Source organism: Hypanus sabinus, chromosome 17, assembly GCF_030144855.1.
Source record: "Hypanus sabinus isolate sHypSab1 chromosome 17, sHypSab1.hap1, whole genome shotgun sequence".
NCBI classification, from domain to species: domain Eukaryota; kingdom Metazoa; phylum Chordata; class Chondrichthyes; order Myliobatiformes; family Dasyatidae; genus Hypanus; species Hypanus sabinus.
This window is the reverse complement of record NC_082722.1, coordinates 14646334-14670660: the sequence shown is the minus strand read 5'-3', so window position 1 is coordinate 14670660 and position 24327 is coordinate 14646334. Positions and strand designations below refer to the sequence as shown.

General features: G+C 48.9%; 1 protein-coding gene across 1 annotated transcript in view; it reads right to left on the bottom strand.

Annotated features, from left to right (window-relative positions):
* LOC132406703 (testis, prostate and placenta-expressed protein-like) overlaps positions 1–24327 on the bottom strand; it is a 166477-nt gene that overhangs the window by 108037 nt on the left and 34113 nt on the right. Inside the window, exons 2-3 of the mRNA XM_059992571.1 lie at positions 323–374; positions 75–232 (exon numbers count right to left, since the gene is read on the bottom strand). Of these exons, the coding sequence (XP_059848554.1) occupies positions 75–232; positions 323–374 (210 nt within the window). The remainder of the gene's footprint in view (positions 1–74; positions 233–322; positions 375–24327) is intronic.

Sequence of the window (24327 nt, the reverse complement as noted above, 5' to 3'; positions counted from 1 at the left end):
AAGAAATTTTTATTAAATAAGAAAGGAAAGAAAAGATAGCAAGAGTATAACACCACAAACTAATAAAATATTACCTGCTTTCTTTGGTTCAGTCCATGGTTGTGGGCTAGGGGGTGAAAGGGTTGGTCTTGGAGGTAGATTCTGCTGATGAATTTCTTTTATTTGATCTATTTGATTTTGTGGATAACTTGTGTCTGATGAACTCCTTGCCACACTTATTTTACCAGGAGAACTTGAATTAAACAAACAATTGGTCAGGTTTGAGCCTTCCTTGTTTCCAAAAATTAAATTGAATGAAAAAGGAGAAAGATTCCAAACTAACCTCTGTGAGTGTGGTTTCAAATGTCTGATCGCATAGCCAGAGAAATGTACTTCTACAGAAAGAAAGAGAAATGCCATCAATAAAGGCTCAACATTGATATTTTTTAGTTTGCTTTAAGCCCGGGGATGTCTCAAATTGGTTCCACAGCATTCTAAAGGGAGAGGGTGAGCAGGCGGAAGTCATGGTACATATTGATACCAACAACTTAGGTAGAGAAAAGGAAGAAGGTCCTTAAGAGAGAATATAGAGAGTTAAGCTGTAAGCTGAAAAGCAGGATCTCCAGAGTAGTAATCTCAGGATTGAATGTGTGACTGAGAAATTGGTGTAGGGGACAGAGTTTCAGATTTCTGGATCGTTGCAATCTCTTCTGGGGAAGATAACACCTGTACAAAAAGGATGGGTTGCACCTTAACCCGCAGGGGACTAATATCCTTGTAGGCAAGTTTGCTAGAGCTGTTGAGGAGGGTTTAAACTAAGTTGGTAGGAAACTGGAGTGATAGGGCTATGGATGGGCAGTTGGTATACAAGTTGATGCAGCGTGTAACAAGACTGTAAGGAAGGACAGGTTGATGATAAGACAAAATTGCTGTCAATGGGATGAGTTGAAGTGTAACATGAAAAGAGTAATGAATACAGGACTGAAGGTGTTATATTTTATATAACACATTATATATAAATGTAGTATACAAAATAAGGTAGATGATCTTTTAGTGCAGTTAGATATTGACAGATATGACGTGGGCATCACTTAGTTGTGCTGAAAGAAGATCATAGCTGGGAGCTTAACATCAGAGGATACAACTTATATCAAAAGTTCAGGCAGGTAGACAGAGGGGATGGGGTAGCCCTGTTGATAAAAAAATGGACATAAATTCTTAGAAAAAGGTGACATACGTAGGATTAAAAAAAATGTAGAATCCTTGTGGATATAGTTAAGAAACTCCAAGTGTAGAAAGGCCCTGATGGGATTTATATAAACAGGCCTCCAAACAATAGCCAGGATGTGGGGTATAAATTATAATGGGATATAGAAAAAGCATGTAAAAAAGGTAATGTTATGATAGTCATAGGGGATTTCAATATGCAGGTAGATTATAAAAATCACATTGTTGCTAGATCCCAAGAGAATGAATTTGTAGAATTCCTACAAGATGACTTTTTAGAATAGCTACCAGTAGAGAGGCTGGTGTTAAAGCATATCAGCTCATGTCTGAGACGAAACTTGAATCCACTCCAATTCACCTACCAAGGCAACAGATCTACAGCAGATGCCATCTCATTGGCTCTTCATGCAACCTTGGAACATCAGGATTGCAAAGGTGCAAACATAAGGATGCTCCTTATCAATTACAGCTCAGCATTTAATACCATCTTCCCATCAAAACAAATCGGTAAACTCCAAGACCTGGACCTCAATATCCCCTTGAGCAATTGGATCCTGGATTTCCTCACTTACAGACCCCAGTCAGTTCAGATTGGCAAAAACATCTCCTCCACAATTTCCCTCAGCACAGGAGCTCCACAGGGATGTGTACTTAGCCCCCCTGTTCTACTCACTTTACACCTATGACTGTGAGGTCAAGTATAGCTCCAACACCATATACAAGTTTGCTGATGATACCACTGTATCAAAGGTGGTGCTGAATCAGCATACAGATGGGAAATAGAAAATTTGGCTCCACTCAATATCAATAAGACCAAAGAACTGATTGTATTCTTCAGGAGAGGAAACCAGAAGGTCCATGAGCCAGTAATCATTGGAGGATCAGAGGTGGAGAGTGTCAGTAATTTGAAATTCCTGGGTATCACTATCTCAGAGGACCTGTTCAGGACCCATCACATAAATATAATTGCAAAGAAAGCACAACAGCGCCCCTACTTCCTCAGAAGTCTGCAGAGATCCAGCATGTCATTAAGAACATTGACAAACATCTATAGATGTGTGGTGGAAAGTATGCTGACTGGCTGCATTATGACCTGGTAGAGGAACACCAATGCCTTTCTGGAAAAATCATACAAAAGGTAGTAAAATCCTCCCAACCATTGAGCACATCTACATGGAACATTGACATAGGAAAAACAGCATCCATCAAAGATCCTCACCACCCGGGTCATGGCATCAGGTAGAAGGTACAAGTGTCTCAGGACTCACACCACCATGTTCAAGAACAGTTACTACTCAATCACTAAGCTCATTTTAGATTTTCTGTAACACTTATTAAATGATTGTGAAGCACAATTTTTCTGAATCTTTCCTGACTTCTAAACAACCCTTGGATTAAAACATTAAAATCCAACAATTGGTGTAGTCGGCAGGATAATGGCAATGTTTTGTGGACGTGGAAGATTTGCAGATGAAGTGGAAATGTTTAGTGTGCAAATAAAAGTTCAAAGTAGATTTATTATCAATGTACATAGATATCATCATATACACCAAGATACATTTTCTTGCAAGCATACATAGTAAATCCAAGAAACACAATAAATCGATGAAAGACCACACTGAACAGGATGAAATAAAAACAACTAACTTGTTTGGTAAGAACTTCTGTTGTTAAATGTCTGAAAAAATTAGTTCCAAGTTCACAACATAGGATAGAAGTACTATTGAGGAAACTTCTATGTTTGCTGTTTTGAAAACAGGTTTGTTTAAAAAAATGCAAGCCAGTGGAGCCATGTGCAAGATGGTATAGCATCACAAGCCAGTAGAAATTTTTTGAATTAAATATGTACAAGGTATAGAATACATGGAGAAAATAAAATCAAATTTTATCATCACTCAGACCATACATGGATACGGTTGAATGAGACAGCGTTCCTCTGGGGCCAAGGTACATAACATACATTCAAAATAGCGAGAGAGAGGAAAAAAAACAAAGCATATATATAGTCCAAGTCTCTGAGCGACATGCAAATTGACGGTACAGCTCCTGACAATCCAGCCTGACATTCCGCCAGTTGAACACTAGACGACAGCACTGATGGGAAAGGCTAGCTCCAGCATTGTCTCACCTGGACTGCAGCAACAGGCAAGCCCACTTGATGCCTAGTCCTCACTACAACCACGGCCATGCTGCTGCCTTGTCACCTGTCTCACCACCAAACAAGGGAAACAGACCAGTGACATCTCACATGATCAATGTCCAACAGGGTCTTGCAATTGCAAGTGAAACGTCTAAAACAGTCACCCACAGATACGCTGCATGCTGCTTTCACGCACCAACTCTACAGTGGCCCTTAGCGACTCAAGTGAGGATGACAGTGATGGAACAATAAGATCCAGCTGTATCACCACTTGCTCCAATTAAAACCAAGGGAGTGAAGACACGCAGGGCTGAAGATGAAACCATTGCTCATCAATGTATTGACAAGCAAGTGGCTCAACAATCTGCTGAAAGGCAGTAAGCAGGGCAGATGACCCTGTGACTCAATGAAGAACTGAAAGCGTTTCAAACTTTAAAGGCAACATTGTGTATTGCACCTGCATTAAGAATCCCTAATACAGGCAAACCATTTAGCCTGAGAAACATATGACAGCAGGCTTAATTCAAGAACATGGACCTACAGCCAGTTACTTTGCCAAAGATTGATTCTGTACACTGATGGCTCCTCAGTGATTGAGAGAGAAACTTGAATGGCAAAATGGGTGATGGTTCCTGGAGTTGAAGTGTGGAAGCATGGCTCCTGGCATCTCTGCGCAGCAGGCAGAACTAAAGGTTTTGATTGAAGCTAGTAAGTTGACAGAAGGAAAATCAGCAAATATTTACACTGATTCACAATATGTTTTTGGAGTTACTCATGGTTTTGAAAACTTTGCTGTCAGAAGTTGCTGTACTAAAATGTAAAAGCCACTTCAAAATGATTACATGGAAAGCTGTGGAAATGCATTCATGGATAAAATTGTGGAGAAGGGGGCATGGAAAGAAATAAAAGCAGTAAAAGAAGTACTACAAGCATATGCAGTGAACCTGACAACTGGAATCATGCAAAAAAGTTGAATTCTGATTCACCAAGATACAAGATATTTGAGAGATGCAAGCTCAATGCTCTAACCAGGAATAGTGGTTCTGAATGGAGAATGGTAGGAAATTGAATAGTGATGGAGCATGGGGATATGGCACTAGTCATAGATTAGTAGCTCCAATTACATTGCTTCCTTATCTTGCATGGCAAACACACTCCCTGGATTGCAGAAGTTGCTTAACAGATTCTCCCAGTGGTGGTGGAATACAAAGTTCAGGGCATGAGCTTGAAAGATGTATGAGATGTTAGAAAATAAATCCTGGACAAGCAGAAAAGCTACCACTATTAAGTGCCACTGCCCACCTGGTCCATGTTTACACTTAAAAGTGGACTACATTACTTTGCCACAGTTTACACTGGTAATAATGTGGGTGAAAGCTATCCCAGCAAGGAAAGCCACTGCCATACACACAGCAAAATTCCAGGTGGGGATTACCATTTTACATTGACTCTGACCAAGGAACAACGTCATTGGGAGTGTTTGTCAGAAATTACGTCAGAAATTGGATTCGGAAGAAGGCTGCGAATGAACGGCTGATTTTTTTGGAGCAAAGGTAGTTTTTTTTACTACTTGGGTAAAAGAGAGGTGAGACTGTGCAGGCGCGTGATGTCAGCCAGTAGCGTGTGAAAGGTTTAAAAAGACCGCTGTATCCAGCGGGCAGCAGAGTGACAGGGCTTTGGCTCAACGGGCTTAGGCGGTAACGAGACGAGGCAAGGTAAGTTTAATTGTGTTAATTGCGGGAAGGAGGTAGTATGTGTGTGAGACCAGTTTTCTGTGCTTGGTGTCAGATGTGGGGGGTCCTTGTGTATTGTTGGTTTGTTTTTCTTGACACTCTTACAGACTTGATACAAATGCAACACGCAAATTTCTGTGGATAGCCACAATTCTTTATTTAAGCAAGTACAAGCTTTTTGGAGGATCGCTTAACAAATTTCGCAGTGCTTGTGGAGCCATCAAGTAATGCTTTCCGAACAGAGGAACAGTCCTCCCTTTTTATAGGGTTTTACACCATAGTCAGTCACACATGCAAGATACAATTTTTAGCTACCCCCACAGTCACATGCCTGACAACAGTGATAGTACGAGACAGAGAATACTGAAGGATCTAAAGCAAAGGTCATCCACCCAGGAACAATGTGTGCAATTAGTATCTAAATTCTTGCATGTCATCAGGACAAATTAATCCTCTAACATCTCAACAGTACTTGACAGAGACCACTTAATCACCTAAAAGCATCTAATTTCCTGCAAGTCAACAACACAAATTATTCTTTAACATCTCACTTGAGTTTCCCGGCCTCCCGGACGGCCATATCTGCACCAGGTGTGTCAAGCTTCAGGTCCTGAGGGACCGAGTTAGGGAACTGGAGATGCAGCTTGTTGACCTTCGCCTGGTCAGGGAGAGTGAGGAGGTGACAGAAAGGAGTTATAGGCAGGTGGTCACACCGGGGCCACGGGAGACAGACCGGTGGGTAACAGTCAGGAGGGGTAAGGGGAAGAGCCAGGTACGAGAGAGTACCCCTGTGGCTGTACCCTTTGATAATAAGTACTCCTGTTTGAGTACTGTTGGGGGGCACAGCCTACCTGGGGGAAGTGACAGTGGCCATGCCTCTGGCACAGAGTCTGGCCCTGTGGCTCGGAAGGGTAGGGAAAGGAAGAGGAAGGAAGTAGTGATAGGCAACTCGATAGTTAGGAAGTTAGACAGATGATTCTGTGGACACAGGAAAGAAACTCGGATGGTAGTTTCCCTCCCAGGTGCCAGGGTCCAAGATATTTCAGATCGCATCCAAGATATCCTGCAGTGGGAGAGAAAACAGCCAGAGGTCTTGGTACATATTGGTACCAATGACATAGGTAGGAAAAGGGAAGAGGTCCTGAAAACAAGACTACAGGGAATTAGGAAGAAAGTTCAAAAGGACCACAAAGGTAGGAGCACAATGAGGTGGAGGATAAATGTGTAGCTGAGGGACTGGAGCAAGGGGCAGGGATTCAGATTTCTGGATCATTGGGACCTCCTTTGTGGCAGGTGTGACCTGTACAAAAAGGACGAGTTGCACTTGAATCCCAGGGGGACCAATATCCTGGCGGGGAGGTTTGCTAAGGCTACTGGGGAGAATTTAAACTAGAATTGTTGGGGGGGGGGTGGGAACTGAACTGGAGAGACTGGGGAAGAGGAGGTTGGCTCACAAATAGAGAAGAGGAACAATAGGCAGGTGATAGAGAAGGGACAAGCCCAGACCGGAGGTTTGAGATGTGTCTATTTTAATGTATTGAGTGTTGTGAACAAAGTGGATGAGCTTAGAGCGTGGATCAGTAATTGGAGATGTGATGTGGTGGCCATTACAGAGACTTGGATGGCTCAGGGACAGGAATGGTTACTTCAAGTGCTGGGTTTTAGATGTTTCAGAAAGGACAGGGAGGGAGGCAAAAGAGGTGGGGGTGTGGCACTGTTGATCAGAGATAGTGTCATGGCTGCAGAAAAGGTGGACACCATGGAGGGATTGTCTATGGAGTCTCTGTGGGTGGAGGTTAGGAACAGGAAGGGGTCAATAACTTCACTGGGTATTTTTTATAGGCTGCCCAATACTAACAGGGATATCGAGGAGCAGATAGGGAAACAGATCCTGGAAAGGTGTAATAATAACAGGGTTATCATGATGGGAGATTTTAATTTCCCAAATATCAACTGGCATCTCCCTAGAGCAAGGGGTTTAGATAGAGTGGAGTTTGTTAGGTGTGTTCAGGAACGTTTCTTGACACAATATGTAGATAAACCTACAATAGGAGAGGCTGTACTTGATTTGGTGTTGGGAAATGAACCTGGTCAGGTGTCAGATCTCTCAGTGGGAGAGCATTTTGGAGATAGTGATCATAATTCTGTCTCCTTTACAACAGCATTGGAGAGAGATAGAGACAAGATAGAAATTGGAGTAAGGGGAATTATGAGGTTATCAGGCAGGAAATTGGATGCTTAAATTGGAAACAGATGTTCTCAGGCAAAAGTACAGAAGAAATTTGGCAAATATTCAGGGGATATTTGTGTGGAGTTCTGCATAGGTACCTTCCAATGAGACAGGGAAGTTATGGCAGGGTACAGGAACTGTGGTGTACAAAGGGTGTAATAAGTCTAGTCAGAAGCTTACAAAAGGTTCAGGGAGCTAGATAATGTTAGAGATCTAGAAGATTATAAGGCTAATAGGAAGGAGCTTAAAAAGGAAACTAGGAGAGCCAGAAGGGGCCATGAGAAGGCCTTGGCAAGCAGGATTAAGGAAAACCCCAAAGCATTCTACAAGTATGTGAAGAGCAAGAGGATAAGATGTGAAATAATAGGACCTATCAAGCGTGACAGTGGGAAAGTGTGTATGGAACCGGAGGAAATAGCAGAGGTACTTAACGAATACTTTAATTAAGTATTCATGATGGAAAAGGATCTTGGTGATTGCAGTGTTGACTTGCAGCAGACTGAAAAGCTTGAGCATGCAGATACTAAGAGGATGTGCTGGAGCTTTTGGAAAGCATCAAGTTGGTTAAGTCACCAGGACTGGATGAGATGTACCCTAGGCTACTGTGGGAGGCGAGGGAGGAGATTGCTGAGCCTCTGGTGATGATCTTTGCATCATCAATGGAGACGGGAGAGGTTCCAGAGGATTGGAAGGTTACGAATGTTGTTCCTTTATTCAAGAAAGGGAGTAGAGATAGCCCAGAAAATTATAGACCAATGAGTTTACCTCAGTGGTTGGAAAATTGATGGAGAAGATCCTGAGAGGCAGGATTTATAATATGAGAGGCAGGAAGGGTATAATATGATTAGGAGTAGTCAGCATGGCTTTTTCAAGGGCAGGTTGTGCCTTATGAGCCTGATTGAATTTTTTGAGGATGTGACTAAACGCATTGATGAAGGAAGGGCAGTAGGTGTAGTGTATATGGATTTCAGCAAGGCATTTGATAAGGTACCCCATGCTAGGCTTATTGAGAAAGTAAGGAGGTATGGGATCCAAGGGGACATTGCTTTGTGAATCCAGAACTGGCTTGCCCACAGATGCAAAGAGTGGTTGCAGACAGGTCATATTCTGCATGGAGGTCAGTCACCAGTGGGGTGCCTCAGGGATCTGTTCTGGGACCCTTACCCTTCGTGATTTTTATAAATGACCTGGATGAGGAAGTGGAGGGATGGGTTAGTAAGTTTGTTGATGACACTAAGGTTGGAGGTGTTGTGGATAGTGTGGAGGGCTGTCAGAGGTTACAGCGGGACATTGATAGGATGCAAAACAGGACTGAGAAGTGACAGATGGAGTTCAACCTAGATAAATGTGAAGTGGTTCATTTTGGTAGGTCAAATATCATGGCAAAATATAGCATTAATGGTAAACTCTTGGCAGTATGGAGGATCGGAGGGATCTTGGGGTCCGAGTCCATAGGATGCTCAAAGCAGCTGCGCAGGTTGACTCTGTGGTTAAGGCGTACGGTATATTGGTCTTCATCACGGAATTGAATTTAGGAGCCAAGAGGTAATGTTGTAGCTATACAGGACCCTGGTCAGACCCCCACTTGAGAGTACTGTGCTCAGTTCTGGTCACCTCACTACAGGAAGGATGTGGAAGCCATAGAAAGGGTGCAGAGGAGATTTACAAGGATGTTGCTTGGATTGGGGAGCATGCCTTATGAGAATAGGTTGAGTGAACTCGGCCTTTTCTCCTTGGAGCGACAAAGGTTGAGAGGTGACCTGATAGAGGTGTATAAGATAATGAGAGGCATTGATAGTCAGAGTCTTTTTCCCCAGGGCTGAAATAGTTGCCACAAGAGGACACAGGTTTAAGGTGCTGGGGAGTAGGTACAGAGGAGATGTCCGGAAAGTTTTTTTATTCAGAGAGTGGTGAGTGCGTGGAATGGGCTGCCGGCAAAGGTGGTGGAGGCGGATACGATAGGGTCTTCTAAGAAACTTTTAGATAGGTACATGGAGCTTAGTAAAAGAGAGGGCAATAGGTAAGCCTAGTAATTTTTAAGGTAGGGACATATTTGGCACAACTTTGTGGGCCGAAAGGCCTGTATTGTGCTGTAGGTTTTCTATGACTGCTGAACATTATGTCCTTTACATTTGCTTATTGTCTTGAATGTGATTCTGGAACCATTGGAGCCTGTGATTTGCAGTTTGGAGATTCTTTGGGTGTTCCAGCGCTCTGTAGTCTCTGAGAGGATTCCAGAAGGCAGAGGCAGTGTGCAGGAACCTCATGGTGAGCAGGCTGTGGGATGTTTGACACCAGTTCACCAATTAATGCTTCCATCATTCACCGATTACAGCAAAGAGTGAGATTGAAACATTGGGGTGAATGCAGAAAGTGAGCAACTGCTGCCTGCCTTGTGATCTTTGGGGGAAATTGTTCTGCTGTCAGAGGGGAGACTACCTTGTGATCGCTGGGGGAGATTATTCTGCTATCAGAGGAGGGAGAGGTTGCCGCTGTGCCCAGAGAGTGTTACCCAGGTTTTCTGTATTTTGGATATGGACTTGGACTATACCATACTGTGTTTTTCGCTCAATTTTCCTTGACTTTTGTGTGTGGGGGGAGGGGGATTTAGGGGTTGATGTGCCTGTTATGTTTTTGTTTGCTCTTTTTTGTTGGAAGGAGAGATTTGGGGTTGATGATCATGCTGCTGTTCTCTTCTTTCTTGGCTTTGTAACTAAATGGAGAAGAGTTTCAGAGTTGTATACTTTGATAATAAATTAACCTTTAAACCTTTTAATTGACAACATTACCCAGGGTCAGTAGGACAGGCTAAACAAATGAATGGAGCCATTAAACAATGACAGACAATATCATGAATACAGCCTACCATGGCATTGTTCTGCTTAGCACCAGAACAAACCCAAATAAACAGTCCTTTTGAGGTGATAACAGGGCATCCTATGATCTACACATTATGGCAGACAGTTTAGTTAACTATAGTGTGAAATTAACCCAAGCTGCACAGTCTGCTTCTCCACGGGTTTCTGCTGCTTGGATTGATTTAATAGGAAAAACCTCGATTCCTGGTGAGTGGGTCCTGATGAAAAACTGCATGAAGAACCACCAGAGCTTGATGAGAAGGTCCCTGTCAAGTGCTGTTAATTACCAACTCAGTGGTGAAAGTAGAAGAAAGTAAGTGGATACATGCCAGCCACTGGAAGGAGTTAAAGTGGTTCCCAACCCGGCCAGGACAACAAGTGCTGTGAATAATGTGGTTCCCGACCCAGCCAGGACAACAAGTGCTGTGGTTAATGTGGTTCCCGACCCAGCCAGGACAACGTGCTCTGGTTAATGTGGTTCCTGACCCAGCCAGGACAACAAGTGCTGTGGTTAATGTGGTACCCGACCCAGCCATGACAACAAGTGCTGTGGTTAATGTGGTTCCTGACCCAGCCAGGACAACAAGAGCTGTGGTTAATGTGGTTCCCGACCCAGCCAGGACAACAAGTGCTGTGATTAATGTGGTTCCCGACCAGGACAACAAGTGCTATGGTTAATGTGGTTCCCGACCCAGCCAGGACAACAAGTGCTGTGGTTAATGTGGTTCCCAGCCAGGACAACAAGTGCTGTGATTAATGTGGTTCCCGGCCATGACAACAAGTGCTGTGGTTAATGTGGTTCCCGGCCATGACAACAAGTGCTGTGGTTAATGTGATTCCCGGCTATGACAACAAGTGCTGTGGTTAATGTGGTTCCCGGCCATGACAACAAGTGCTGTGGTTAATGTGGTTCCCGACCCAGCCAGGACAACAAGTGCTGTGGTTAATGTGGTTCCCGACCCAGCCAGGACAACAAGTGCTGTGGTTAATGTGGTACCCGACCCAGCCAGGACAAGAAGTGCTGTGGTTAATGTGGTTCCTGACCCAGCCAGGACAACAAGAGCTGTGGTTAATGTGGTTCCCGACCCAGCCAGGACAACAAGTGCTGTGATTAATGTGGTTCCCGACCAGGACAACAAGTGCTATGGTTAATGTGGTTCCTGACCCAGCCAGGACAACAAGTGCTGTGGTTAATGTGGTTCCCAGCCAGGACAACAAGTGCTGTGATTAATGTGGTTCCCGGCCATGACAACAAGTGCTGTGGTTAATGTGGTTCCCGGCCATGACAACAAGTGCTGTGGTTAATGTGGTTCCCGGCCATGACAACAAGTGCTGTGGTTAATGTGGTTCCCGACCCAGCCAGGACAACAAGTGCTGTGGTTAATGTGGTTCCCGACCCAGCCAGGACAACAAGTGCTGTGGTTAATGTGGTTCCCGACCCAGCCAGGACAACAAGTGCTGTGGTTAATGTGGTTCCCGGCCATGACAACAAGTGCTGTGGTTAATGTGGTTCCCGACCCAGCCAGGACAACAAGTGCTGTGGTTAATGTGGTACCCAACCCAGCCAGGACAACAAGTGCTGTGGTTAATGTGGTTCCTGACCCAGCCAGGACAAGTGCTGTGGTTAATGTGGTTTCCAGCCAGGACAAGTGCTGTGGTTAATGTGGTTCCTGACGCAGCCAGGACAAGTGCTGTGGTTAATGTGGTTCCTGACCCAGCCAGGACAACAAGTGCTGTGGTTAATGTGGTTCCCGGACCAGCCAGGACAGCAAGTGCTGTGGTTAATGTGGTTCCCGACCCAGCCAGGACAACAAGTGCTGTGGTTAATGTGGTTCCCGGACCAGCCAGGACAACAAGTGCTGTGGTTAATGTGGTACCCGACCCAGCCAGGACAACAAGTGCTGTGGTTAATGTGGTTCCCGACCCAGCCAGGACAACAAGTGCTGTGGTTAATGTGGTTCCCGACCCAGCCAGGACAACAAGTGCCGTGGTTAATGTGGTTCCCGACCCAGCCAAGACAACAAGTGCCGTGGTTAATGTGGTTCCCGACCCAGCCAGGACAACAAGTGCTGTGGTTAATGTGGTTCCCGACCCAGCCAGGACAACAAGTGCTGTGGTTAATGTGGTTCCCGACCCGGCCAGGTCAACAAGTGCTGTGGTTAATGTGGTTCCCAACCCAGCCAGGACAACAAGTGCTGTGGTTAATGTGGTTCCCGACCCAGCCAGGACAACAAGTGGGGTGGTTAATGTGGTTCCCGACCCAGCCACGACAACAAGTGCTGTGGTTAATGTGGTTCCCGACCCAGCCAAGACAACAAGTGCCGTGGTTAATGTGGTTCCCGACCCAGCCAGGACAACAAGTGCTGTGGTTAATGTGGTACCAGACCCAGCCAGGACAACAAGTGCTGTGGTTAATGTGGATCCCGACCCAGCCAGGACAACAAGTGCTGTGGTTAATGTGGTACCCGACCCTGCAAGGACAACAAGAGCTGTGGTTAATGTGGTTCCAGACCCAGCCAGGACAACAAGTGCTGTGGTTAATGTGGTACCCGACCCAGCAAGGACAACAAGTGCTGTGGTTAATGTGGTACCAGACCCAGCCAGGACAACAAGTGCTGTGGTTAATGTGGTACCCGACCCAGCCAGGACAACAAGGGCTGTGGTCAATGTGGTTCCAAGACCCAGCCAGGACAACAAGTGCTGTGGTTAATGTGGTTCCCGACCCAGCCAGGACAACAAGTGCTCTGGTTAATGTGGTTCCCGACCCAGCCAGGACAACAAGTGCTGTGGTTAATGTGGTTCCCGGCCATGACAACAAGTGCTGTGGTTAATATGGTTCCCGACCCAGCCAGGACAACAAGTGCTGTGGTTAATGTGGTTCCCGCCCCAGCCAGGACAACAAGTGCTGTGGTTAATGTGGTACCCAACCCAGCCAGGACAACAAGTGCTGTGGTTAATGTGGTTCCTGACCCAGCCAGGACAACAAGTGCTGTGGTTAATGTGGTTCCCAGCCAGGACAAGTGCTGTGGTTAATGTGGTTCCTGACCCAGCCAGGACAAGTGCTGTGGTTAATGTGGTTCCTGACCCAGCCAGGACAAAAAGTGCTGTGGTTAATGTGGTTCCTGACCCAGCCAGGACAACAAGTGCTCTGGTTAATGTGGTTCCCGGCCATGACAACAAGTGCTCTGGTTAATGTGGCTCCTGACCCAGCCAGGACAACAAGTGCTGTGGTTAATGTGGTTCCCGACCCAGCCAGGACAACAATTGCTGTGGTTAATGTGGTTCCCGGACCAGCCAGGACAACAAGTGCTGTGGTTAATGTGGTACCCGACCCAGCCAGGACAACAAGTGCTGTGGTTAATGTGGTTCCCAACCCAGCCAGGACAACAAGTGCTGTGGTTAATGTGGTTCCCGACCCAGCCAGGACAACAAGTGCTGTGGTTAATGTGGTTCCCAACCCAGCCAGGACAACAAGTGCTGTGGTTAATGTGGTTCCCGACCCAGCCAAGACAACAAGTGCCGTGGTTAATGTGGTTCCCGACCCAGCCAGGACAACAAGTGCTGTGGTTAATGTGGTGTCCGACCCAGCCAGGACAACAAGTGCTGTGGTTAATGTGGTTCCCGACCCGGCCAGGACAACAATTGCTGTGGTTAATGTGGTACCCGACCCGGCCAGGACAACAATTGCTGTGGTTAATGTGGTACCCAACCCGGCCAGGACAACAATTGCTGTGGTTAATGTGGTTCCCGACCCGGCCAGGACAACAATTGCTGTGGATAATGTGGTACCCGACCCGGCCAGGACAAGTGCTGTGGTTAATGTGGTTCCCGACCCGGCCAGGACAAGTGCTGTGGTTAATGTGGTTCCCAACCCAGCCAGGACAACAAGTGCCGTGGTTAATGTGGTTCCTGACCCAGCCAGGACAACAAGTGCTGTGGTTAATGTGGTAACCAGCCAGGACAACAAGTGCTGTGGTTAATGTGGTACCCGACCCGGCCAGGACAACAAGTGCTGTGGTTAATGTGGTGTCCGACCCAGCCAGGACAACAAGTGCTGTGGTTAATGTGGTTCCCGACCCGGCCAGGACAACAATTGCTGTGGTTAATGTGGTACCCGACCCGGCCAGGACAACAATTGCTGTGGTTAATGTGGTACCCAACCCGGCCAGGACAATAATTGTTGTGGTTAATGTGGTTCGCGACCCGGCCAGGACAACAATTGCTGTGGTTAATGTGGTAGCCGGCCAGGACAACAATTGCTGTGGTTAATGTGGTAGCCGGCCAGGACAACAAGTGCTGTGGTTAATGTGGTACCCGACCCAGCCAGGACAACAAGTGCTGTGGTTAATGTGGTACCCGACCCAGCCAGGACAACAAGTGCTGTGTTTAATGTGGTACCCGACCCAGCCAGGACAACAAGTGCTGTGGTTAATGTGGTTCCCGACCCAGCCAGGACAACAAGTGCTGTGGTTAATGTGGTACCCGACCCAGCCAGGACAACAAGTGCTGTGGTTAATGTGGTACCCGACCCAGCTAGGACAAGAAGTGCTGTGGTTAATGTGGTACCCGACCCAGCCAGGACAACAAGTGCTGTGGTTAATGTGGTACCCGACCCAGCCTGGACAACAAGTGCTGTGGTTAATGTGGTACCCGACCCAGCCAGGACAACAAGTGCTGTGGTTAATGTGGTACCCGACCCAGCCAGGACAACAAGTGCTGTGGTTAATGTGGTACCCGACCCAGCCAAGACACCAAGTGCTGTGGTTAATGTGGCTCCTGACCCAGCCATGACAACAAGTGCCGTGGTTAATGTGGTTCCTGACCCAGCCAGGACAACAAGTGCTGTGGTTAATGTGGTTCCTGACCCAGCCAGGACAACAAGTGCTGTGGTTAATGTGGTACCCGACCCATGCAGGACAACAAGTGCTCTGGTTAATGTGGTTCCTGACCCGGCCAGGACAACAAGTGCTGTGGTTAATGTGGTACCCGACCCAGCCAGGACAACAAGTGCTGTGGTTAATGTGGTACCCGACCCGGCCAGGACAAGTGCTGTGGTTAATGTGGTTCCCGACCCGGCCCGGACAAGTGCTGTGGTTAATGTGGTTCCCAACTCAGCCAGGACAACAAGTGCCGTGGTTAATGTGGTTCCTGACCCAGCCAGGACAACAAGTGCTGTGGTTAATGTGGTTCCTGACCCAGCCAGGACAACAAGTGCTGTGGTTAATGTGGTTCCCAGCCAGGACAACAAGTGCTGTGGTTAATGTGGTACCCGACACAGCCAGGACAACAAGTGCTGTGGTTAATGTGGTTCCCGACCTGGCCAGGACAACAATTGCTGTGGTTAATGTGGTACCCAACCCGGCCAGGACAACAATTGCTGTGTTTAATGTGGTACCCAACCCGGCCAGGACAACAATTGCTGTGGTTAATGTCGTTCCCGACCCGGCGAGGACAACAAGTGCTCTGGTTAATGTGGTTCCCGACCCAGCCAGGACAACAAGTGCTGTGGTTAATGTGGTTCCCGGCCATGACAACAAGTGCTGTGGTTAATATGGTTCCCGACCCAGCCAGGACAACAAGTGCTGTGGTTAATGTGGTTCCCGCCCCAGCCAGGACAACAAGTGCTGTGGTTAATGTGGTACCCGACCCGGCCAGGACAACAAGTGCTGTGGTTAATGTGGTTCCCAACCCAGCCAGGACAACAAGTGCTGTGGTTAATGTGGTTCCCAACCCAGCCAGGACAACAAATGCTGTGGTTAATGTGGTACCCGACCCGACCAGGACAACAAGTGCTGTGGTTAATGTGGTACCCGACCCGACCAGGACAACAAGTGCTGTGATTAATGTGGTTCCCAGCCAGGACAACAAGTGCTGTGATTATTGTGGTTCCCGACCCAGCCAGGACAACAAGTGCTGTGGTTAATGTGGTTCCCGACCCAGCCAGGACAACAAGTGCTGTGGTTAATGTGGTACCCGACCCAGCCAGGACAACAAGTGCTGTGGTTAATGTAGTACCCGACCCGGCCAGGACAACAAGTGCTCTGGTTAATGTGGTTCCCGACCCAGCCAGGACAACAAGTGCTGTGGTTAATGTGGTTCCTGTCCCAGCCAGGACAACAAGTGTTGTGGTTAATGTGGTTCCCGACGCAGCCAGGACAACAAGTGCTGTGGTTAATGTGGTTCCTGACCCAGCCAGGACAACAAGTGCTGTGATTAATGTGGTTCCTGACCCAGCCAGGACAACAAGTGCTGTGGTTAATGTGGTTCCCGACCCGGCCAGGACAACAATTGCTGTGGTTAATGTGGTACCCGACCCGGCCAGGACAGCAATTGCTGTGGTTAATGTGGTACCCAACCCGGCCAGGACAACAATTGCTGTGGTTAATGTGGTAGCCGGCCAGGACAACAAGTGCTGTGGTTAATGTGGTACCCGACCCAGCCAGGACAACAAGTGCTGTGGTTAATGTGGTACCCGACCCAGCCAGGACAACAAGTGCTGTGGTTAATGTGGTACCCGACCCAGCCAGGACAACAAGTGCTGTGGTTAATGTGGTACCCGACCCAGCCAGGACAACAAGTGCTGTGGTTAATGTGGTTCCCGACCCAGCCAGGACAACAAGTGCTGTGGTTAATGTGGTACCCGACCCAGCCAGGACAACAAGTGCTGTGGTTAATGTGGTACCCGACCCAGCCAGGACAAGAAGTGCTGTGGTTAATGTGGTACCCGACCCAGCCAGGACAACAAGTGCTGTGGTTAATGTGGTACCCGACCCAGCCAGGACAACAAGTGCTGTGGTTAATGTGATACCCGACCCAGCCAGGACAACAAGTGCTGTGGTTAATGTGGTGTCCGACCCAGCCAGGACAACAAGTGCTGTGGTTAATGTGGTACCCGACCCAGCCAGGACAACAAGTGCTGTGTTTAATGTGGTACCCGACCCAGCCAGGACAACAAGTGCTGTGGTTAATGTGGTTCCCGACCCAGCCAGGACAACAAGTGCTGTGGTTAATGTGGTACCCGACCCAGCCAGGACAACAAGTGCTGTGGTTAATGTGGTACCCGACCCAGCTAGGACAAGAAGTGCTGTGGTTAATGTGGTACCCGACCCGGCCAGGACAATAATTGTTGTGGTTAATGTGGTTCGCGACCCGGCAAGGACAACAATTGCTGTGGTTAATGTGGTAGCCGGCCAGGACAACAATTGCTGTGGTTAATGTGGTAGCCGGCCAGGACAACAAGTGCTGTGGTTAATGTGGTACCCGACCCAGCCAGGACAACAAGTGCTGTGGTTAATGTGGTACCCAACCCGGCCAGGACAACAATTGCTGTGGTTAATGTGGTTCCCGACCCGGCCAGGACAACAATTGCTGTGGTTAATGTGGTACCCGACCCGGCCAGGACAAGTGCTGTGGTTAATGTGGTTCCCGACCCGGCCAGGACAAGTGCTGTGGTTAATGTGGTTCCCAACCCAGCCAGGACAACAAGTGCCGTGGTTAATGTGGTTCCTGACCCAGCCAGGACAACAAGTGCTGTGGTTAATGTGGTAACCAGCCAGGACAACAAGTGCTGTGGTTAATGTGGTACCCGACCCGGCCAGGACAACAAGTGCTGTGGTTAATGTGGTGTCCGACCCAGCCAGGACAACAAGTGCTGTGGTTAATGTGGTTCCCGACCCGGCCAGGACAACAATTGCTGTGGTTAATGTGGTACCCGACCCGGCCAGGACAACAATTGCTGTGGTTAATGTGGTACCCAACCCGGCCAGGACAACAATTGTTGTGGTTAATGTGGTTCGCGACCCGGCCAGGACAACAATTGCTGTGGTTAATGTGGTAGCCGGCCAGGACAACAATTGCTGTGGTTAATGTGGTAGCCGGCCAGGACAACAAGTGCTGTGGTTAATGTGGTACCCGACCCAGCCAGGACAACAAGTGCTGTGGTTAATGTGGTACCCGACCCAGCCAGGACAACAAGTGCTGTGTTTAATGTGGTACCCGACCCAGCCAGGACAACAAGTGCTGTGGTTAATGTGGTTCCCGACCCAGCCAGGACAACAAGTGCTGTGGTTAATGTGGTACCCGACCCAGCCAGGACAACAAGTGCTGTGGTTAATGTGGTACCCGACCCAGCTAGGACAAGAAGTGCTGTGGTTAATGTGGTACCCGACCCAGCCAGGACAACAAGTGCTGTGGTTAATGTGGTACCCGACCCAGCCAGGACAACAAGTGCTGTGGTTAATGTGGTACCCGACCCAGCCAGGACAACAAGTGCTGTGGTTAATGTGGTACCCGACCCAGCCAGGACAACAAGTGCTGTGGTTAATGTGGTACCCGACCCAGCCAAGACACCAAGTGCTGTGGTTAATGTGGCTCCTGACCCAGCCATGACAACAAGTGCCGTGGTTAATGTGGTTCCTGACCCAGCCAGGACAACAAGTGCTGTGGTTAATGTGGTTCCTGACCCAGCCAGGACAACAAGTGCTGTGGTTAATCTGGAACCCGACCCATGCAGGACAACAAGTGCTCTGGTTAATGTGGTTCCTGACCCGGCCAGGACAACAAGTGCTGTGGTTAATGTGGTACCCGACCCAGCCAGGACAACAAGTGCTGTGGTTAATGTGGTACCCGACCCGGCCAGGACAAGTGCTGTGGTTAATGTGGTTCCCGACCCGGCCCGGACAAGTGCTGTGGTTAATGTGGTTCCCAACTCAGCCAGGACAACAAGTGCCGTGGTTAATGTGGTTCCTGACCCAGCCAGGACAACAAGTGCTGTGGTTAATGTGGTTCCTGACCCAGCCAGGACAACAAGTGCTGTGGTTAATGTGGTTCCCAGCCAGGACAACAAGTGCTGTGGTTAATGTGGTACCCGACACAGCCAGGACAACAAGTGCTGTGGTTAATGTGGTTCCCGACCTGGCCAGGACAACAATTGCTGTGGTTAATGTGGTACCCAACCCGGCCAGGACAACAATTGCTGTGGTTAATGTGGTACCCAACCCGGCCAGGACAACAATTGCTGTGGTTAATGTCGTTCCCGACCCGGCGAGGACAACAATTGCTGTGGTTAATGTGGTTCCCGGCCAGGACAACAAGTGCTGTGGTTAATGTGGTTCCCAACCCAGCCAGGACAACAAGTGCTGTGGTTAATGTGGTTCCCAACCCAGCCAGGACAAGAAGTGCTGTGGTTAATGTGGTACCCGACCCGACCAGGACAACAAGTGCTGTGGTTAATGTGGTACCCGACCCGACCAGGACAACAAGTGCTGTGATTAATGTGGTTCCCAGCCAGGACAACAAGTGCTGTGATTATTGTGGTTCCCGACCCAGCCAGGACAACAAGTGCTGTGGTTAATGTGGTTCCCGACCCAGCCAGGACAACAAGTGCTGTGGTTAATGTGGTACCCGACCCAGCCAGGACAACAAGTGCTGTGGTTAATGTAGTACCCGACCCGGCCAGGACAACAAGTGCTCTGGTTAATGTGGTTCCCGACCCAGCCAGGACAACAAGTGCTGTGGTTAATGTGGTTCCTGTCCCAGCCAGGACAACAAGTGTTGTGGTTAATGTGGTTCCCGACGCAGCCAGGACAACAAGTGCTGTGGTTAATGTGGTTCCTGACCCAGCCAGGACAACAAGTGCTGTGATTAATGTGGTTCCTGACCCAGCCAGGACAACAAGTGCTGTGGTTAATGTGGTTCCCGACCCGGCCAGGACAACAATTGCTGTGGTTAATGTGGTACCCGACCCGGCCAGGACAGCAATTGCTGTGGTTAATGTGGTACCCAACCCGGCCAGGACAACAATTGCTGTGGTTAATGTGGTTCCCGACCCGCCCAGGACAACAATTGCTGTGGTTAATGTGGTAGCCGGCCAGGACAACAAGTGCTGTGGTTAATGTGGTACCCGACCCAGCCAGGACAACAAGTGCTGTGGTTAATGTGGTACCCGACCCAGCCAGGACAACAAGTGCTGTGGTTAATGTGGTACCCGACCCAGCCAGGACAACAAGTGCTGTGGTTAATGTGGTTCCCGACCCAGCCAGGACAACAAGTGCTGTGGTTAATGTGGTACCCGACCCAGCCAGGACAACAAGTGCTGTGGTTAATGTGGTACCCGACCCATCCAGGACAACAAGTGCTGTGGTTAATGTGGTACCCGACCCAGCCAAGACAACAAGTGCTGTGGTTAATGTGGTTCCTGACCCAGCCATGACAACAAGTGCCGTGGTTAATGTGGTTCCTGACCCAGCCAAGACAACAAGTGCTGTGGTTAATGTGGTTCCTGACCCAGCAATGACAACAAGTGCCGTGATTAATGTGGTTCCTGACCCAGCCAGAACAACAAGTGCTGTGGTTAATGTGGCTCCTGACCCAGCCAAGACAACAAGTTCTGTGGTTAATGTAGTACCCGACCCAGCCAGGACAACAAGTGCTGTGGTTAATGTGGTTCCCGACCCAGACAGGACAACAATTGCTGTGGTTAATGTGGTTCCCGACCCAGCCAGGACAACAAGTGCTGTGGTTAATGTGGTTCCTGACCCAGCCAGGACAACAAGTGCTGTGGTTAATGTGGTTCCTGACCCAGCCAGGACAACAAGTGCTGTGGTTAATGTGGTACCCGACCCAGCCAGGACAACAAGTGCTCTGGTTAATGTGGTTCCTGACCCGGCCAGGACAACAAGTGCTGTGGTTAATGTGGTACCCGACCCGGCCAGGACAACAATTGCTGTGGTTAATGTGGTACCCAACCCGGCCAGGACAACAATTGCTGTGGTTAATGTGGTACCCAACCCGGCCAGGACAACAATTGCTGTGGTTAATGTCATTCCCGACCCGGCCAGGACAACAATTGCTGTGGTTAATGTGGTTCCCGGCCAGGACAACAAGTGCTGTGGTTAATGTGGTTCCCGGCCAGGACAACAAGTGCTGTGGTTAATGTGGTTCCCAACCCAGCCAGGACAACAAGTGCTGTGGCTAATGTGGTTCCCAACCCAGCCAGGACAACAAGTGCTGTGGTTAATGTGGTACCCGACCCGACCAGGACAACAAGTGCTGTGGTTAATGTGGTACCCGACCCGACCAGGACAACAAGTGCTGTGATTAATGTGGTTCCCAGCCAGGACAACAAGTGCTGTGATTAGTGTGGTTCCCGACCCAGCCAGGACAACAAGTGCTGTGGTTAATGTGGTTCCCGACCCAGCCAGGACAACAAGTGCTGTGGTTAATGTGGTACCCGACCCGGCCAGGACAACAAGTGCTCTGGTTAATGTAGTACCCGACCCGGCCAGGACAACAAGTGCTCTGGTTAATGTGGTTCCCGACCCAGCCAGGACAACAAGTGCTGTGGTTAATGTGGTTCCTGACCCAGCCAGGACAACAAGTGTTGTGGTAATGTGGTTCCCGACCCAGCCAGGACAACAAGTGCTGTGGTTTATGTGGTTCCTGACCCAGCCAGGACAAGAAGTGCTGTGATTAATGTGGTTCCTGACCCAGCCAGGACAACAAGTGCTGTGGTTAATGTGGTTCCCGGACCAGCCAGGACAACAAGTGCTGTGATTAATGTGGTTCCTGACCCAGCCAGGAGAACAAGTGCTGTGATTAATGTGGTTCCTGACCCAGCCAGGACAACAAGTGCTGTGGTTAATGTGGTTCCTGACCCAGCCAGAACAACAAGTGCTGTGGTTAATGTGGTTCCTGACCCAGCCAGGACAACAAGTGCTGTGGTTAATGTGGTTCCTGACCCAGCCAGGACAACAAGTGCTGTGGTTAATGTGGTACCCGACCCAGCCAGGACAACAAGTGCTGTGGTTAATGTGGTTCCCGGCCAGGACAACAAGTGCTGTGGTTAATGTGGTTCCCGGCCAGGACAACAAGTGCTGTGGTTAATGTGGTTCCCGGCCAGGACAACAAGTGCTGTGGTTAATGTGGTTCCCGGCCAGGACAACAAGTGCTGTGGTTAATGTGGTTCCCAACCCAGCCAGGACAACAAGTGCTGTGGTTAATGTGGTTCCCCACCCGGCCAGGACAACAATTGCTGTGGTTAATGTGGTACCCGACCCGGCCAGGACAGCAATTGCTGTGGTTAATGTGGTACCCAACCCGGCCAGGACAACAATTGCTGTGGTTAATGTGGTTCCCGACCCGGCCAGGACAACAATTGCTGTGGTTAATGTGGTAGCCGGCCAGGACAACAAGTGCTGTGGTTAATGTGGTACCCGACCCAGCCAGGACAACAAGTGCTGTGGTTAATGTGGTACCCGACCCAGCCAGGACAACAAGTGCTGTGGTTAATGTGGTACCCGACCCAGCCAGGACAACAAGTGCTGTGGTTAATGTGGTTCCCGACCCAGCCAGGACAACAAGTGCTGTGGTTAATGTGGTACCCGACCCAGCCAGGACAACAAGTGCTGTGGTTAATGTGGTACCCGACCCAGCCAGGACAACAAGTGCTGTGGTTAATGTGGTACCCGACCCAGCCAGGACAACAAGTGCTGTGGTTAATGTGGTACCCGACCCAGCCAGGACAACAAGTGCTGTGGTTAATGTGGTACCCGACCCAGCCAGGACAACAAGTGCTGTGGTTAATGTGGTACCCGACCCAGCCAGGACAACAAGTGCTGTGGTTAATGTGGTACCCGACCCAGCCAAGACAACAAGTGCTGTGGTTAATGTGGTTCCTGACCCAGCCATGACAACAAGTGCCGTGGTTAATGTGGTTCCTGACCCAGCCAAGACAACAAGTGCTGTGGTTAATGTGGTTCCTGACCCAGCAATGACAACAAGTGCCGTGATTAATGTGGTTCCTGACCCAGCCAGAACAACAAGTGCTGTGGTTAATGTGGCTCCTGACCCAGCCAGGACAACAAGTTCTGTGGTTAATGTAGTACCCGACCCAGCCAGGACAACAAGTGCTGTGGCTAATGTGGTTCCCGACCCAGACAGGACAACAAGTGCTGTGGTTAATGTGGTTCCCGACCCAGCCAGGACAACAAGTGCTGTGGTTAATGTGGTTCCTGACCCAGCCAGGACAACAAGTGCTGTGGTTAATGTGGTACCCGACCCAGCCAGGACAACAAGTGCTGTGGTTAATGTGGTTCCCGACCCAGCCAGGACAACAAGTGCTGTGGTTAATGTGGTACCCGACCCAGCCAGGACAACAAGTGCTGTGGTTAATGTGGTTCCCGGCCAGGACAACAAGTGCTGTGGTTAATGTGGTTCCCGGCCAGGACAACAAGTGCTGTGGTTAATGTGGTTCCCAACCCAGCCAGGACAACAAGTGCTGTGGTTAATGTGGTTCCCGACCCAGCCAGGACAACAAGTGCTGTGGTTAATGTGCTTCCCGACCCAGCCAAGACAACAAGTGCCGTGGTTAATGTGGTTCCCGACCCAGCCAGGACAACAAGTGCTGTGGTTAATGTGGTACCAGACCCAGCCAGGACAACAAGTGCTGTGGTTAATGTGGTTCCCGACCCAGCCAGGACAACAAGTGCTGTGGTTAATGTGGTTCCTGACCCAGCCAGGACAACAAGTGCTGTGGTTAATGTGGTTCCTGACCCAGCCAGGACAACAAGTGCTGTGGTTAATGTGGTTCCCGACCCAGCCAGGACAACAAGTGTTGTGGTTAATGTGGATCCCGACCCGGCCAGGTCAACAAGTGCTGTGGTTAATGTGGTTCCTGACCCAGCCAGGACAACAAGTGCTGTGGTTAATGTGGTTCCCGACCCAGCCAGGACAACAAGTGCTGTGGTTAATGTGGTTCCCGACCCAGCCAGGACAACAAGTGCTGTGGTTAATGTGGTTCCCGACCCAGCCAGGACAACAAGTGCTGTGGTTAATGTGGTTCCTGACCCAGCCAGGACAACAAGTGCTGTAGTTAATGTGGTTACTGACCCAGCCAGGACAACAAGTGCTGTGGTTAATGTGGTACCCGACCCAGCAAGGACAACAAGTGCTGTGGTTAATGTGGTACCCGACCCTGCAAGGACAACAAGAGCTGTGGTTAATGTGGTTTCTGACCCAGCCAGGACAACAAGTGCTGTGGTTAATGTGGTACCAGACCCAGCCAGGACAACAATTGCTGTGGTTAATGTGGTACCTGACCCAGCCAGGACAACAAGTGCTGTGATTAATGTGGTTCCTGACCCAGCTAGGACAACAAGTGCT